Source organism: Pteropus alecto, unplaced genomic scaffold (assembly GCF_000325575.1).
Source record: "Pteropus alecto unplaced genomic scaffold, ASM32557v1 scaffold16, whole genome shotgun sequence".
NCBI lineage: Eukaryota > Metazoa > Chordata > Mammalia > Chiroptera > Pteropodidae > Pteropus > Pteropus alecto.
In genome coordinates, this window is record NW_006438867.1 from 3,839,286 (window position 1) to 3,856,210 (window position 16,925).

General features: G+C 32.4%; 1 protein-coding gene across 8 annotated transcripts in view; it reads right to left on the bottom strand.

Annotated features, from left to right (window-relative positions):
• The window catches only part of NBEA (neurobeachin), a 557,443-nt gene extending 540,726 nt beyond the window's left edge, over nt 1-16,717 (bottom strand). For 7 of the 8 annotated variants that reach the window (XM_025049492.1, XM_025049491.1, XM_025049495.1 and 4 more), the window contains exons 1-5: nt 16,485-16,717; nt 12,885-12,985; nt 12,549-12,644; nt 3,066-3,187; nt 1,503-1,641 (exon numbers count right to left, since the gene is read on the bottom strand). In XM_025049492.1, the coding sequence (XP_024905260.1) occupies nt 1,503-1,641; nt 3,066-3,187; nt 12,549-12,644; nt 12,885-12,985; nt 16,485-16,689 (663 nt within the window). In that variant the 5' untranslated portion in view covers nt 16,690-16,717. The remainder of the gene's footprint in view (nt 1-1,502; nt 1,642-3,065; nt 3,188-12,548; nt 12,645-12,884; nt 12,986-16,484) is intronic. The other variant, XM_025049493.1, reaches the window with a different exon arrangement.
• Between the last annotated feature and the right edge of the window lie 208 nt (nt 16,718-16,925).

A 16,925-nucleotide genomic window follows, 5' to 3' on the forward strand; every position in this document is an offset into this window, starting at 1 on the left:
AAAAGCTGAAAACAAAATCCAAATCATGAAAGACTAAGCTAAAAATTTTATCTTGTAGTTAGGGAGATGCAAATGATTAGTTTGAGTGGTGAAATAATATGAACAGGAATATAAATCAGATATCAGTGAACTAGTAGAATAGTTTAGAAGAAGAAGAGACAAAGGATCCAAGGTAAGGGGAGAATAATATGAAGAATTTAAGCAGCAGGGGAAGAATTGAAAAAAATAAAGAACATGTATTACAGAGATACAAAGTACATGACATGAAAACTGAACTGATATAAAGATCAAAAAGGGGATGAAGAACAAAACTGACTTAAGTCTCCACTATTATGAAGACGGTAGGCCTCTTAATCGAAACAGGGGAATTAAGGACATGAATGGATATAGGACTGTAGATCGTCAATTCAATGTTACATATTCTGAGGTTGACCAATGGGAGAGACATCCACATGGCAATATCTCACAGGCAGATAAGAACAGAAGAATACAGCTCTGGAGAGAAGAAAAAGAGTGCAAAGCTATCATGAAACTGAATAAAAATTACCAAAAAAATATAAGCTACACAAAAGCAGGATGTCTGTTTTGCTCACTATCATGTTCCCAGTGCCCGCATCACTGTCTGGTACTCAGTAAATATTCAATACAGTGGTCTACCCTTTCCCTAGAGGGATGTGTTCCAAGATCCTCAGTGGATGCCTGAAACCTCAGAGAGTACCAAACTGTATATATGCTATGTTTTTTGCTATCCATGTTTTTACCTATACACATATACTTATGATAAAGTTTAACAGAAATTAGACACACTAAGAGATTAGCAACAATAACTAATAATAAAATAGAACAATTATAACATATACTCTAATAAAAGTTATGTGAATATGGTGTCTCTTTCTTCCCTTCTCCTCTTTCCTCCCTTGCCCTTCCCCTCCTCTCCCCTTTCCTCCCTCCAACCCCCACTCTCATAACCAACCAGATAAGTAAGATGGCTTCTAGGTGACTAAATGAAGGTGGCCCATACAGCGCAGATACCCTGGACAAAGAGATGACTCTCCTCCCAGGTAGGACAGAGCAGGAAGAAAGGAGATTTAATCACACTACTCACAATCATGCGCAATTTAAAACTCACAAAATGCTTATTTCTGGAATTTTCCATTTAATCTTTTTGGATCACAGTGACTCCAGGTAACTGAAACCATAGAAAGCAAAACTGTGGAAAGGGGACTACTGTAAGTATTTACTGAAAGATGACACAGAATAGATCACAGAGAGTGAGATAATGACAGAGATAAGACACTGCAAAAGGTCAGGAGCCTGATCTTTTTATGTCAAAAAAGTAGACATAAAAGAAGTAAGAGAATGCAGACAAGGAGCAGGGAAAAGCATTGGGAGTCATAAGAAACTCAATAAAAAGAATATTACAGAAGTCATAATAAGTGAGTTTTAAGACAGTGGGAATGGTGAATTGTGTCATTTTCAATTAAAATAATACATATACCTACCTTGCGTGGTTGAAAATCATATTTCACACAGTGCTGAAAACCTTTTCCTTTGGACTTCAGTGATGTGACAATTAGACAGTTGCCAACAAAATGAGCAGAGTAGCCAACTCCTTTGCTAGTACGAAAACTATAAAGAAAACTGAGAATAGTATAATATCCTCTGATACAAAGAACTCTAAAGATTATTATTATTACACAAATAACATAGAGCATTATAAAAATAAAATGTATTTCCCTGTAGAGGGGTATTACGTGTACCAAATAAAGACTAAAACATAAAAGGTTTAGAAAACTAAAAGAAGGAATTTAAATTGGAGAAACAGAATATTGCAGAACGTTTTAAAATTTCAATTTAAAACAGCACAAATACATAAAAACAAATTAATGGCCCACAAAAGCCTACCAAGTAGATTACATCTACCTTCAAGGACTATCTGGAATTAGCAAATACAGTTACACAGTTAATGTTTTCAAAAAAAATTTGTTCTCTAATTCAACTATATCTTTGAAAATAGCTTACAAATTATAAAATAATAATAATAATAATAATAATGCTGGAGCCAACTGTTAAAAATAATGTAGGTAATCAAACAAAGGAGTACATTTTTTTTATTTTTAGCTGAAAAAATGATGTGACTATGAAATAGCTATTTTCTTCCAGAGAACTGTTCCTACCTGTGAATTCAATCATAGTATAAATTATAAATGCTTTGAAAAATAACAGTATTATTGAAATTAATGTACGCTCTCTTACAATGACCATACTGAAGTTCAACCCCATTTATGTTTGAAAGTCCAGATGTTTGTTTAAAACTCCTTCTCATTTCTATCCATACGTGATCTTTTGTAATACAGTTTACAAGCTCTTAAATAGATCGCATTTCATGCTCATGTTTCAGAGCCATTCATTGAATAAAAAGCACTTTAAATATTATTCTTTCATTAAATCTTCTATGATAGTTACTACTGTTATCTTTATTTTACGGCTGAAGACACCAAAGCACAGGATAAATAGTAAGTGAATATAGGACTTAATTGCAAATATTAAATGAGTTAAAACATGTAAGCACTTATAATATCTAGTATGTAGTTTGATGTTCTTACTATTGTGCATTATTGGAAGACTGAAATTACCAAGCTTTCAGTCCAACGTTGGGTTCAGGAACCCATTCTGTTGGTTAGCTACCAAATAATCTTATCTGATTATAATTTCTTACATGTTTATTATTATTATCTCAGTTATGCTCACAGAACAAAGTAAGTAAAAAGGCAAAGTGAATGAAATCAGGTAGGAGTGTGATTTCTCCTTGATGGGAACCAGCTTCCTCACTAAGAACCCTGCAACCGACCTATATTGACAGACTGGACAACGGTCTGCAACTCCAACTCTTAAACTGGTTTTGTGGGGTTAGTGAGGCAACAGCAAAAAACAAATAAATAAAATTGACTTATGTCTTTATCATTTTAACATATTGTTATATTATTTAATATGTTGCCTTGATACTATGTTATATATTTACAAATCTGAAATATTTAAAAAAAAATACTAAGTATATTACTTACCAATAAAGATAAGGTTTATCCTTATCAACATTAATGTTATTTAATGGATCCATACGAAACCAAGTGTTTAAGGTGAAGCCATTCTGATAAGGCCACTTTGCAATAGGAGGCAATGCAATTGCCTACAACACAATGAAAAAAAATACAAAAGTATCAGTTAAAGAAAACGTGACAGTAATTAAAGTCAAACATGGATATTACAAAATAAAATAAAGTAATATCAAAAAATCATGGACAAATATAAAAATAAAACTGTTATCTTATTAAAATAGTCCATAAATATTATTCGTTGACTATCGTGCATTTTCAAATATTCGATGAATGAAGTTTCGTATCTAGGCTACATAATAGGTTTCAGGCTGTATTCCAAGAATTCCTCCTCCAGTTTCACCAATATACAGTCCCTTACACACATGCTGCAGAATTTTCAGCTTTTTATGGTATATGACAGATTTTCAGTAATATTTCACTTGATTAAAGGAGGCTGAATCTTTAAATCCAAAACAACTGTGTGAGGGAATATTAACAGGATCAATATTTAAGGAATATAAGTATTAAGAGATAATGCTCAAAATACTGAAACAAAGGAAGGGAAAGAATGAGATTTATTATTCAGAAACTTAACCACTGAAATTTATGACCAAGAGGATGATGATCCACTCATGAGTAGGAAAGGAATAATACAGTACTCAGTTAAGAGAAATAAAAAAAAATAATAACAATAAAAAATAAAAAATAAAAAAGTCTAGCCATTCTAAGGAAAAAATGAGGAGGTAGTTTAATACTTGTCTTAACATCAGCAAAAATCTGAGTGAATTTATGTACCTTCCTATGAGATATCCAAATTTCTATGACCTAAAAGATAATTATGTTATGATTTTATAACTGATCTGTTCCCCCAAACAGATCCTTCATATTGCTGAAAGGATGATGACCTTTCTCAAATATAAATAGCTTACATATTAAAAATCCTCTGCATCTAAACTAAAGCTTCAATTTCTTCAGGTTATTCAAGACTCTTCGCACAGTCAATGGCTCCAACAGATCCTTTCGATCTTATTCCCTTTTACTACCCTTACTCCACATTACAAAGTATACCTGAATATGCCCGCTGTCCCACCTTTTCTGGTACCATTCTCCTTTTCGTATATGATGTTGCTTCTGTCCATATGGCTTTTTCCAGTAAAATCCTAATCATCCCTCAATACCAGGTTAATATGTCCTTCTGTGTGAAGCTAGCTTGGACATCACCCCAGCTTAACTTTCTCTTTTCATCATTATTTCATAGCACATAGTACCCAAATCTACGGGAGGTTATTATAACAAGATGTTTTTGCATCTATTTATTAGAGTTCCTCAAGAGTAAAGAATACAATTTAGACTACCAGCATGTGACATAAGACATCAAAAACACTGAATATGTGGTGATGAAAAAAATCTCAAAGTGGCAAAGATTTATAAGTGCTTGCTGTAATAATAAAAACAAAACAAAAACACACATACAAACACATACATAGATACACAATTTCAAATAAAGACTCAAACCCCAAAAACATAGTTCCCACATAATATCCTTTTAGATTTTAATGTTTAAGTAATTAGTTCAGGCAGTTTAATCATCAATATAGCTTTTCTTGACTTTTAAAAGAAAAATATTGAACCTTTATTTATTTTTATTTGTTTGCTAGGAAAATGCAGTTCTTGCCAAGTTTATCACTAGTTATTACCTCCGTAAGTTTCACTAAACCAAACATTACTTACTGCTTCGGAGTACCAAGGTAAACAGGAGAAATATTTATTGAAGACACTGAATGTACATAATTACATACATTACTTAATAAGTATGTTAATTTGTTTTTAATGCCTGTGGAACACACCAATTGTCACAGGGTTAGCGTCGGGATTTTCAACCTTTTGCCAAAGCCAGCATACCCACGTGTCCTTTTATGTCCACAAAAGGGGCTCATTCCAACACTATTATTAGAGCATTAAAAAGAAAAACACAACTTCAAAGAGATTGTGAATCCACGTGTTCACTGCAGCAGTATTTACAACGGCCAAGATATGGGGGCAACCTGGATGTCCATCGATAAGGAAGAGGTGGTGCATATATACAATGGAATATTACTCAGCCTTAAAAAAGAAAAAAAAAAGAAAAGAAAATGAAATCTTGCCATCTGCACCAACACAGATGGACCTAGAGGGTATTATGCTGAGTGGAGTAAGACAGAGAAAGACAAATGCCATGATTTCACTTACATGTGGAGTCTATAGAATAAAATAAACAAGACAGAAACAAACTCATAGATACAGAGTACACTTTAATGGCTGCCAGATGGGAGCGGGGTTGGGAGGGTGGGTGATACAGAGTACAGGATTAAGAAGTACAAATTGGTAGCTACAAAACAGTCATGGGGATGTGAAGTACAGCACAGGGAATATAGTTAATATTGTAATAACTGTGTGTGGTGCCAGATGGGCACTAGATTTATCAGGGTAATCACTTCATAAGTTATATAGATATCTGATCACTATGTTGTATACCAACATATAAAATAAAACATAAAATAAAAATAAAACATAAAATCTTTTATAAAGTGTTATAAAAAATTAAAATAAAAGGCATTCAGGAATGCAACTTATCCCTTCTCTTTTCCTCATTACTCCACATACCCACGTAATCTCTCATCCCTACCCAATGGTCTTAGCACTTTCTGGAGCATCAGTGCCATCATCCAGTCTGCTGGGCCCTACATTAGAACTTAAACACTGTATTATAAACTAAGAGATACAGAAAAGAATCTGAGACAAGCTACTACTCAAGTTTTCCAGAACTACTCTTCAACCAAGGAAAAGACATGTGATCCAAGAGATCATTTGTTATTTTCCCCATGGTGGGACCGAGAGAGCCCTAAATCACAAACAGTTGCAAACACTAGTGAACCAAAATACAACCGAAAAATAGAAAAATCTTACAGAAAAAAATCTAAGCTTGAATGATAATGAAATAATAATAGTCTCTGGACTTGGTACATCAGTTCCAAACGCCTGGCAGGCTTCAGAGTAGCATTTTTCTGAGTTTCACTGTGGATTTCCAATAATCCCATGGATAAATAAAGATCTTTATGATGGCCAACCTATGCAACAAGATAGGTACCCTTACTTAGGGACATTCTCTTAAATTTAATGCATAACAGCCAGAATAAACATTTTAAGGACCTGATATCTCTCACTTCTAGAGGGTATGCATCAAGCTCTGGTTTCTACTTATGCACCAATCAAAGCCTTCCATACAGTGTATATTGTACCCCTAGGCTTTTTCAATTCTTTTTAACTAATGCTTATACCTTCCCTTGATGCTCAAAAGCTAACGTCAGATGGTAGCCCTGATATGGAATCCACACCTATTTACTTCCAAACTATTTGTGCCTGATTTTATCACCCATTTCCTAGATTCCTTAGATTTCCTTTGATTCCCATTGTGTTAATGGCATGTCTTTTGAACTACCTTTGTGATTTTGGACTTAAGATGCCTTCACATTTCCTCCACATCTCTTCTACTATATTTTGGTACCTACAATTGGGTGTCCCTCCTTGTGTCCAGTGAGTCCATTGGACCCCAAACCTGTATCTCTCTCACTCTCCCTTGGTCTAGCTGATTCAAATATCTATGATCTTATCTCTAATAACTGGCAAAATAAATAATTCTAATGATCAGATGAGGTGTTTTCAGCAAACTATTTTAGTGAATAGAAAAGTACAATATTTCCTAAATTAAGAAAATTTATGAAACGGATCATCATGAATGGCAAATCTAAATAATATCCACAATAGTCACAGGGCATAAAAAATGCTACCTTACATTTCATTCACCTTTACATAAATCACTGTAGAATGCAATTAACTGTGAATGAGTAAATGTTACCAAATTGCTCATATGGAAGCAGCGCACCTCACAGAGAGGCATCTCTGCAAAACAAAATGCAATTCAGAAGGTCTAGTACATACGGCCATTTGGGAGGGAAAGTCATCAGTGTCATAATTTTGGTCACTCTAAGGCACTGCTATCAGCAGTGATTCAAGCAGTATGTATCCTCTTGCTACTTACTAAGATGCCACTGGTTCATGCTCATCCAGATTATCAGAAACAATGTAACAGTAAGTAAGGATTTTAAAATCAGCTCCAATCAGAATTTTTCAGCAGTTCAACAGCAGAAGTAACATTCATAGAAATAAGTCAATCTGTTGGTAAATAAAATACTGGACTTAAGGTCAGGCAAATTTTGGTGCAGGTTCTGACTCTGCTTTATAATCCCGAACATATGCAGCTTGTATGACACAAATGAAATAAAAGTTGTTGAAGTTCTAGTTCCTTCCCTGCTTCTTCCTCTCCACAGAATAAGTATGGATCAAAACTACCCTTCACGGAGATGAGTCATACAGGGAAAAACAGGAAAGGGAATGGGGTAGACAGTATAAATACATTAAATCCCCTAGACGAAAACGATGCAAACATGTCATACTAACAACATATAAATAAAATTATTTGTGTGTTGAGTGTGTATGTGTGTAAAATTCATCATGTTTGATAAAAAAATATTCACAGGTTTCAGGCAATTGGTGGTCAAGTGGCTAAAACCACGATGAGTTACAATCTTACTCAAGCAATTTGGGTAATTTATTAAAACAGTTATTCACTCTGTTTTAGTTAAATTTTGTTAATTTCATAAATAAGACAGTAACACGCTTATATTTCTGTCAAAACACTTTGCTCTTCTTTCCCACCCATCAGGCTGAGATCTACCAGAAGTCAGATCAATAGTATTTTTCTAAAATGTATTAAAAATGTGTATATGTATGTAAACAGAACTATTACATCTAAGAGAAAGCCTATCCCTTAGAGACAATGACAGTGCTTTCTCTGCTAAGTACCACAATTACATTTTACATGTTCCATCCTAAATATATATGTATAATGATTAACTTCTACCTGGAAAATGATTTTTAACTTTAAAACTATAACTTAAAAAAAGTTAGTAAAAAAATATTAAGGCAAAAAGTGTAAAACGGGAATGGTCGATGAAATGAGAGCTCTCGGTACTAGTAAATACTAGTAATAACCAAAGAGAGATAAATATTTCCATGATGTTTTACAACTTATACAGTGCTTAAATGGCATTTTATTTCATTACAGGTTCACAATAACCCTATTCCATAATAAAGTGCTAACATTTTATATGAAAGTAAGCCAAGAAAAATTAAGGGATTAGACCTCCACAGTAGGAACTAAAGGGCCCAGAAATCAAAACTAGTTCTTCTAACCAAAAATGATACACACTCTCTGCAATGCTGCCATGTAGATAAAAACTGAGAAAGCTAGTTCTCTGAAAAGAACAACAAAATGGATAAACTTCCAGCTGCACTGATTAGAAAAAAAATACAGTATCAAGAATGAAAGAGCCATCACTGCATATGCTCTAGACATTAAAAGGATAACGAGATAATGATGAACAACTTTATGCCAATATATTCAACAATTAAGATTAACTGGACAAATTACTAGAAAGACACAAACTACCAAACCTCACTCAAAACCAAAAAGAAACTTCTCTATAACTATTATAGAAATTAAGTTCATAGATTAAAACCTTCCCACAAACTAAACTACAGCCCAGATGGCTTCAATAATGAAATCTAGAACACAAATAAGGATATATAACAACAATTCTACACAAATTCCTCAACAGAGAGAAATAAATACTTCCCAACTTATTTTATGAGATATTATTCTGATGACAAATATCAAATAAATATATTACAAAAAAAAACCCACAAAAATACACCCCCAGATCACTCATGAAAAATAACTGCAAAATTTCTTAGCAAAGCATTAGCGAATCAAATCCAGCGTTATATGAAAAGGTTAATACAAAGCGATCAAGTAGTTTTTAATCAAAGGAATACAAAGGTTGGTTTAACACTAAAATACCAATCATTGTAATTTACTACATTAATAAAGATTAAGAAGAAAAGCCATATGATGATTTCGATAAAACCAGAAAAAGCATCTGACAAAATTCAACACTGGTTATCAGCATATTGATGATTAGAAATACTTTCAGTAAACACAAAGGAATTCCCTTCACCTGATAGGAGATGTCTTAAAACCTGTAAGTAATAGCTTACTTCACAGTGAAACACTTACTGCTTTCCTTAAGATGGAGAATGAGTCAAGAAGGTTACTGTTAACATTGTGCTAGAGGTCTAGACAGTGTGATGAGGCAATAAAATAAATCAAAAGGCATAACAATTATGAAGTATGCTTTATTCACAGATAAAATTACCTTTGTAAATAATTCTAAAGCATTTACTAAAAATATTGCTAGAACTAGTGAATTTAGAAAAGCCTCAGAATATAAGGTCAATATACAAAACAATCTATTGCATTTCCATCTAATAACTAAAAGCCAGAGAGACTATTTTGGGTAAATTTAACAAAAGATTTTTAAAACTTGTAAGCTGAAAACTACAAAACATTAAAAAAGTCAAAGAAAACTAATAAAGGGAGAGAAATACTGTGTTTATGAACTGTTAAGATTCAATAGTGTACAGGCATCTATTATCTCCAAATTGTTCTGTATGTTTAACCCAATACAATCAAAATCACAGCAGGTTTTTAATAAATTTTGACAAGTTTATTCACAATGTACATGGAAATGCAAACAATTTAGAATAGCCAAAATTATTTTTTAAATGAAGAAGAAATATGGAGCACTTATACTACCTGATTTCAAGAACTACTGTATGGCTACAATAATAATGTGATATTGGCATAAGGACAGATAGAGATATAAGAAAAAAAAAACAAGATAGAGAGTTCAGAAATAGATACACATAAACACAGCCAGATAATTTTTGAGAAAAGTGTCAAGGTAATCAAATGTAGATTGTCTCTTTAATAAATGATAATGAAGTAATTAGATATTCATATACAAAACAAAACTTAAAACTCCAACCTTCCCCTACACAGTATTTAAAAATCCAGTTATAAAACAGTCACAGGATGCAAAGTACAGCACAAGTAATACAGTCAATACTGTAATCATTATATATAGTGCCAGGTGGGTACTTACTAATCAGGGGGATCACTTTGTAAATTATATAAATGTCTAACCACTATGCTGTACACCTGAAACTAATATAAAATAATACTGAATGTCAACTGTAATTAAAAAATAAAAATAATAAAAAAATTCACACAAAAGGGATCATAGACTTCAATGTAAGAACTAAAACAACATAACTTTTAGTACAAAGAATAAGTGAAAATATGTTGTGATCTTGGTTTATACTGATTTCTTAAGATGACAAAAGCATAAACGATTTTAATTGAACTTCTTTTCTACTTCGAGAAATATTGTGAAAATAAAAAGACATGCCACAGATTGAGAGAAAGTATTTGACAAATACATATCTGACAAATTCATTTAAACCCTAAATATAAAACAAACTCTTAGGATAAGATGACAAAAAACCATTTTTTTTACACGAACAGAAGATTTGAACACAAACATCACAAAAGAAGATGTAAGAATATGTAAGAAACACACGAAAAAAATGTTCATTATCATCACTCATGAAGGTAATACAAAATTTAAACTACAATGAGGTACACCACTACATAACCATTTAAATGACTTAAATTGAAAAGACAGACAAAGCAAGGGATATAAAAGCTAAAATAAATGAAGGGGACTACATCAAACTAAAAAGTTTCTACACAGCAAAAGAAACCACCAACAAAACAAAGAGTCAACCAACTGAATGGAAGAAGATGTTTGTAAACAACACCCCCGATATGGGGCTAATATCCAAAATATATAAAGAATTCATACAACTCAACAACAAAACAAAACAAATGATCCAATTAAAAAATGGGCAGAGGACCTGAAAAGACACTTCTCCCAAGAAGACATACCAAATGCCAACGGACATATGAAAAGATGTTCAACTTCACTAGCTATTAGGGAAATGCCAATCAAAACCACAATGAGATACAGGTACAGCGTTCCACTTGTTGGAATGGCTGTCATCAAGAGGGCAATAACTAGTACTGAAGAATTTGTGGGGAAAAAGGAACCCTCATATACTGCTGGTAGGAATGTAAATTGGTACAACCACTATGGAAAACAGTATGGCGGTTCCTCAAAAAATTAAGAATAGAATTACCTACCATATGACCTAGCAATCCCCCTTCTGGTTATCTACCCAAAAAAATTTGAAAACATTTATCTGTAAAGATATATGCACCACATGTTGATTGCAACATTATTCATGGTGGCCAAGACATGGAAAGAACCAAAGTGCCCTTCAACAGATGACTTGTGGTACATATATACAATGGAATACTACTTGGCCATAAGAAGAGATGAAATGCTAGCATTTGCAATATGGATGGATCTTGACAGTATTATGCTAAGTAAAATAAGTCAGATAGAAAAAGTTGAGAACCATATGATTTCAATCACATGTGGGATATAAAGATGAAAGCAACAAACAAACAAAACGAACAAAATCTCATAGACAGAGACAATGGTTTCATGGTTACCAGGGGGAAAGGGGGAAGGAGGGGAAGTAGGTAAGGGTTAAGGGGGTCAAATATATGGTGATGGGAGGAGATCTGACTTTGGTGGTGAACATACAATGTAATATACACATGACGTGTTATTGAACCAATGTCAGCCCAACAAATCTAATAAAAATAAATAAATTTTTAAAATTAAAAAAAAAAAAAAAAAAATGAACAAGACCCACATCTGCTACATTGCTGATGGAAATGCAAAATTTTCCATTGTGGAAAGCAATCTGCCTGTTTCTCATGAAAGGAAACACACACTTGCTATGAAACCCAGCAGTCTCGCTCTCATGTATTTACTCAAGGGATAAGAAAACATGCCACAAGAGACCTATGTTCAAATGTTCCTTGCAGTTTTATATACAATAACCAAAAACTAAAAACCCAAGTGTCCAACAACTTGTCAATGGATAAACTGTGGTATATCAATAAAATGTAACACTATTCAGAATAAAAAGAAACAGAATACACTACTGATAAGCTATGACATGGATAAACCTCAAAAACAATATGGGAAGTGAAAGAAGCCTGACAAAAAGACTACATACTGTGTGATTTTATTTATATAAAATTCTAGAAAGGGCAAAAATTAAACGATCACAAAGTAAATCAGAAGTTGCAACGGACAGGGGCTGGGGAGAGGGTACTGGCTTCAAACAGATACAAGGAAATTTAGGAGGGTGATGGAATTGTTCTAAATCATGACTGTGGTGGTGGTTACTGGACTATTCAAAACTCATCAAAATATACTTTCCAAATTGGTGAATTTCACTGTATGTAAATTAAACCTTCACAGAGCTGACTTAAAAACAAATAAATAAAAATAAACATATGTATTTTAAACTTACCGCAGCACTACAACCAGGGAAATTGAAAAAAGTATCGGGACCGTGTCTTTGTGGCATCTGATTAAGAACTGATAATAATTTTACCGCATGTCTTGGCTGAGGAAACAAGAAAAAGAAAGGTCACTGTAGGAATTCAGCAACAATAACTAATACATCATCACATTAGCCAGCAAACTGTTTTCTAACCAGAGAGAAATTAATTTTAAATCATTTGCTTAACTCTTTAAGAGGAACAGTATCCATTACAAATTCAAGTTTATAGCTCTCTAGAGACAAGCCGGAACATTAAGCACTAACGCACTGGCACGAACACTGTCCCCTCTGACCACAGCTTACCCAGATCCCACTTTCTCCTCGAAGCATGCTGAACAAAAGCTTCAACTCCTTGACAGTGATGCTGTAGCTGGCAAGAACCCCCAACATATCAACTAGAAGATCTTCAAAGGAAAATAAAGTTATTCTGAACTCTAGTCATGAGCTGCCATCTGTCAAGGTAATATACTTTTTTAAAGAAGAGAAGTTATCAAGTGTCATTTTACATATATAGTACATCTAATTTAGCTAAACATCCTCATGAATAGTCATTCTAATTTAAGTCAAGAAATAAAAACAAAAAATTATATTTAAGTTTTAGGATTTTCCCTATCAGATTTCCATTCCAATTAAGTTTTCTTAGCAATATATAAAATAGGTTTTTATGCGTTCCAGAATACACACACACACACACACACACACACACACACACACACACACTGCTGTATGTAGGAAAAGTTAGACAAAAATAAGCAAAAGTATAATGACTTAATGTTTTAAAAAGGTTATTTTCAAATGCAAAAGTGATGGCTGACCATATTCTCTTTTATAATATGTCCCTGAAATATTTCTTGGCATATTAACAGCAACTCTGAGCACCTACTCCTTGCTTGGCAGTATTTCAAGTGTTTTACATGTATTAACTTCACAAATCCTCATAACAAGCCTAGAAGGTAAGTACTATTATCCTCTTCTAAAAATGAGGAAAGTGAGGCTTATAAGTCGTGATCACATTGCCCAAGAACCCACTCCGGTACATGGTAAAGCGAGAACTCTAACCAGGCAGTACAGCTGCAGAACCCTCCTCACCCCCATGAGTCTCTAATGGAAGTATTATTTACACACATTACTAGTGATCTATTATGGTAATGTGTCTATGTGCATGTAAGAGACACACTAGGTCATCAAATCACAAAAAATATATACATTTAATCTCATGTCCCCAATTACTTTCTCATCTTTAGACACTGTGAGTCATACCTCTATCAACTGTTCTTTGCAAAAAATTAAACATCTAAATATATTTACTTCATTTTCTTGATTTCCAAAGCACTTCCTAAGTATTAAAGATACTACAAAAGTTATTACAATCAACACACATATATATTCTAAACAACTTATCATCAATTAATGAAAAAGATTAGGTTAGGTAGGATAAGTTGAATTAGTTATTGATATATAATATATATTGTCTAATACAGATTAATAGTGGAATTTGAGACTTTAAAAATATTTATTGTGTATTTTGAAATAGAAATTTAATTTGGTTATTTTCATCAATAAATAACTGACTGATTCTCATTTAATGTCACAGTAAGTTAGCAATCTCTATGATAAAATTGTGACTGTGGATATGCCATTTTTAAGAGATCTTTTAATGAAATAAAATGCTTCCTCATTCAAGTAACAAAAATATTCATAGTTAATATATATTAGTCAGAAGATTCATTTCTAAAAAAAAAAAATCAAACCTCTTAAAACCCTAAGTTAATATGAAGCAGTCTTTAGCAATTAACTTCAAGGACAATCTTCCTAGATTTCTTCAAAGTTCACCTACGAATACATTTTTAAAAATTTAACTTCTATTTACAAACCTTTATCTCATCTCCTATGTATGTCACAAAAAGTGATCTACTAAATTTATATTTAATTAAATAATTATTATTTAATTTTACAAGAGGTCTTCTTTTCTGTACGACAAGAATTTTAAAGGAGAAAAAAAATGCTAAGATTAGGAAATTCTCTTATCAATTTACTGTGGATGTTAAGTTTAACCACTCTCTAGTAATACTTTCACAGTATTGAACAAAAAGAACCTCTTTGAACTTATTAACATGCTATAAAATACTCAAAGTGAAAACAGTCGTGTTTTTGTGGTTACTAATGCTTCATTAGTATGTTAACTAAATTTTAATGTCTATTGAGAAGGTAGAGGTATTTTTTGGACACTTATTCAAAGCTTAAAATAACTAAAAGTAAAAGTTTTGTTATCGGCATTATTATTGAGAACAAAGAATAAGAGAATTAAGAAGCTTCATATAATAGAAAATGTGTAAATATGAACATCTGTGGTACTATCACATTTACTATTACCTTACATCTCAATGCTCATGAATTAGGTACCAGTAACCAAATACACATGTTACTTGTGGCTCATTTTGAAAAGTACACTCTATAACATAGTAGTCACATTTTTACCAAAAAGTAATGATAATAATTAAGGGCTTAAATCCAGATAAAGGATTCAAAGGTCACATTACCTTCTATAAAACACGTACATATATGTTTAGACAAATAAATTCCTGTAAAACAATGCTAGAATTTACAGAAATGGTATGTCTACATTAAAAATGTTTTAAGTTTAAATCTCATTTTTCAAGTGAAACATTAGGAACCAATATAGACAATGTTAAATCATTGTAAATAGAGGTAGACACCACCTTGAAAGCAATTAGAAATAATATTAACGTATTCTATGAGAAAAACAAAAATTTTAAACAGTTTAAATTCTTAAAAGCATTCACTTTTAACCTATTCTTCATTATATTCTGTCTTGCTTAATGTTTTGTTCTACTACATTAAAGTTAATTAAAGCATAAATCAAAATATCACAGTGGATTCTCTATCTTCTAAACTACTTCTAAGGATTAGATATGGCACTGTTAGGAGTCACATTAGCACTTTTAGAATTATGAAAACCCTTTCATGTCAGAAGAAACTTATGCTGAAGATTCATGGCTTAAGAGAATCTACATTTCAAACTCTAAACTTATTTTCTGGGAATGACTGTTGATCTGGGACCATCTTTCAAAACATTCTTACTGAAGTACACCTAACCACAGAGGAGAACGAACTTGCAAGGCAGTAAAGGACTACTGAGAAGAATCACAGATTTCAAAGTTATTATTTAAAGTAATATAACAAACACAAAATTTTTAATTTTTTAAGTTTCATGCAAAATTGATGTTCTAGTGCACAATGTATCTATTTTCGTTCAAAAGCTTCTCCAAAAAATTTCAAAGTAAAATGGACACTTCCAAAAAAATATAACATGCTTAATTATCCTAAGACTTTTAGTTCCTCCTAGTCAGAGTTCCATAGAAGCCAGATTAAAGAACATGGAGCTCCGAGAACTTGATAAAATGCCCATTATATAGAAATATGTTGTGATATTTTAATTATGTAAAAATTTAATTAAATATTATATAGCAAAGTACTTTTTCTGAGAGATTTCATAGCACTTATTCCATGTTATTGATTTTTTTTATTAAATTTATTGAGGTGACATTGGTTAATAGAATTATATAGATTTCAAGTGTACAGCTCAATACAGCATATGTATATTGCACTGTGTGTTCACCACCCAAAGTTAAATTTCCTTCTGTGATTTTCTAAAACATGAAAAAGCAAAATTAGGAATTATGTTTGTCTAATACAGAAGAAATCATCTTCCATTTGTCAGGTTTTCCCTTAATATAAAAGGCAAACTTTCCATTCATTTCTATTTATCTGTTTTAAATTAAGGTATCTTCGACAAATCTATATCACCAATAGAATATAAAAAGAAGTACATGAATCTTTATAAACATTTAAATTATACTTTCCTGTCAGAAAACCTCATACCTGCTATCATGTCATCTACAGCACTCATTTTCAGCAATACTTGTTCAATTAGCCCAACTTCTGTGCTAGTCTGTAAATTCCGAACACTTTTTCGTAGAATGGCTGTAAACATGCTCCATATTTCTGCTTGACATGTTACATCACAGTGCTCCAAAAGCTCTGTCATGCATGTTATACTCTCAGCATCCTGGATAATAAAGTTCATCTCCAAGTCAAATTCTCCACCAACCAGCTGAAATTAAACAGAAAGGAACAATGACTAATGGTAAGGTGGGAGGTTATTTATAACAATAAAATAAAATAATACCAAACATTCAACTAGCAAGAAAGCATAACTACTCTAAAAAAAGTCAAATCTTCTAATCTAAAATTAATTTTGATAAAATTTTGTAAGCTACAGATAAGTGAAAGGTGCTATAAGAATTAAAATTTGATAAATCT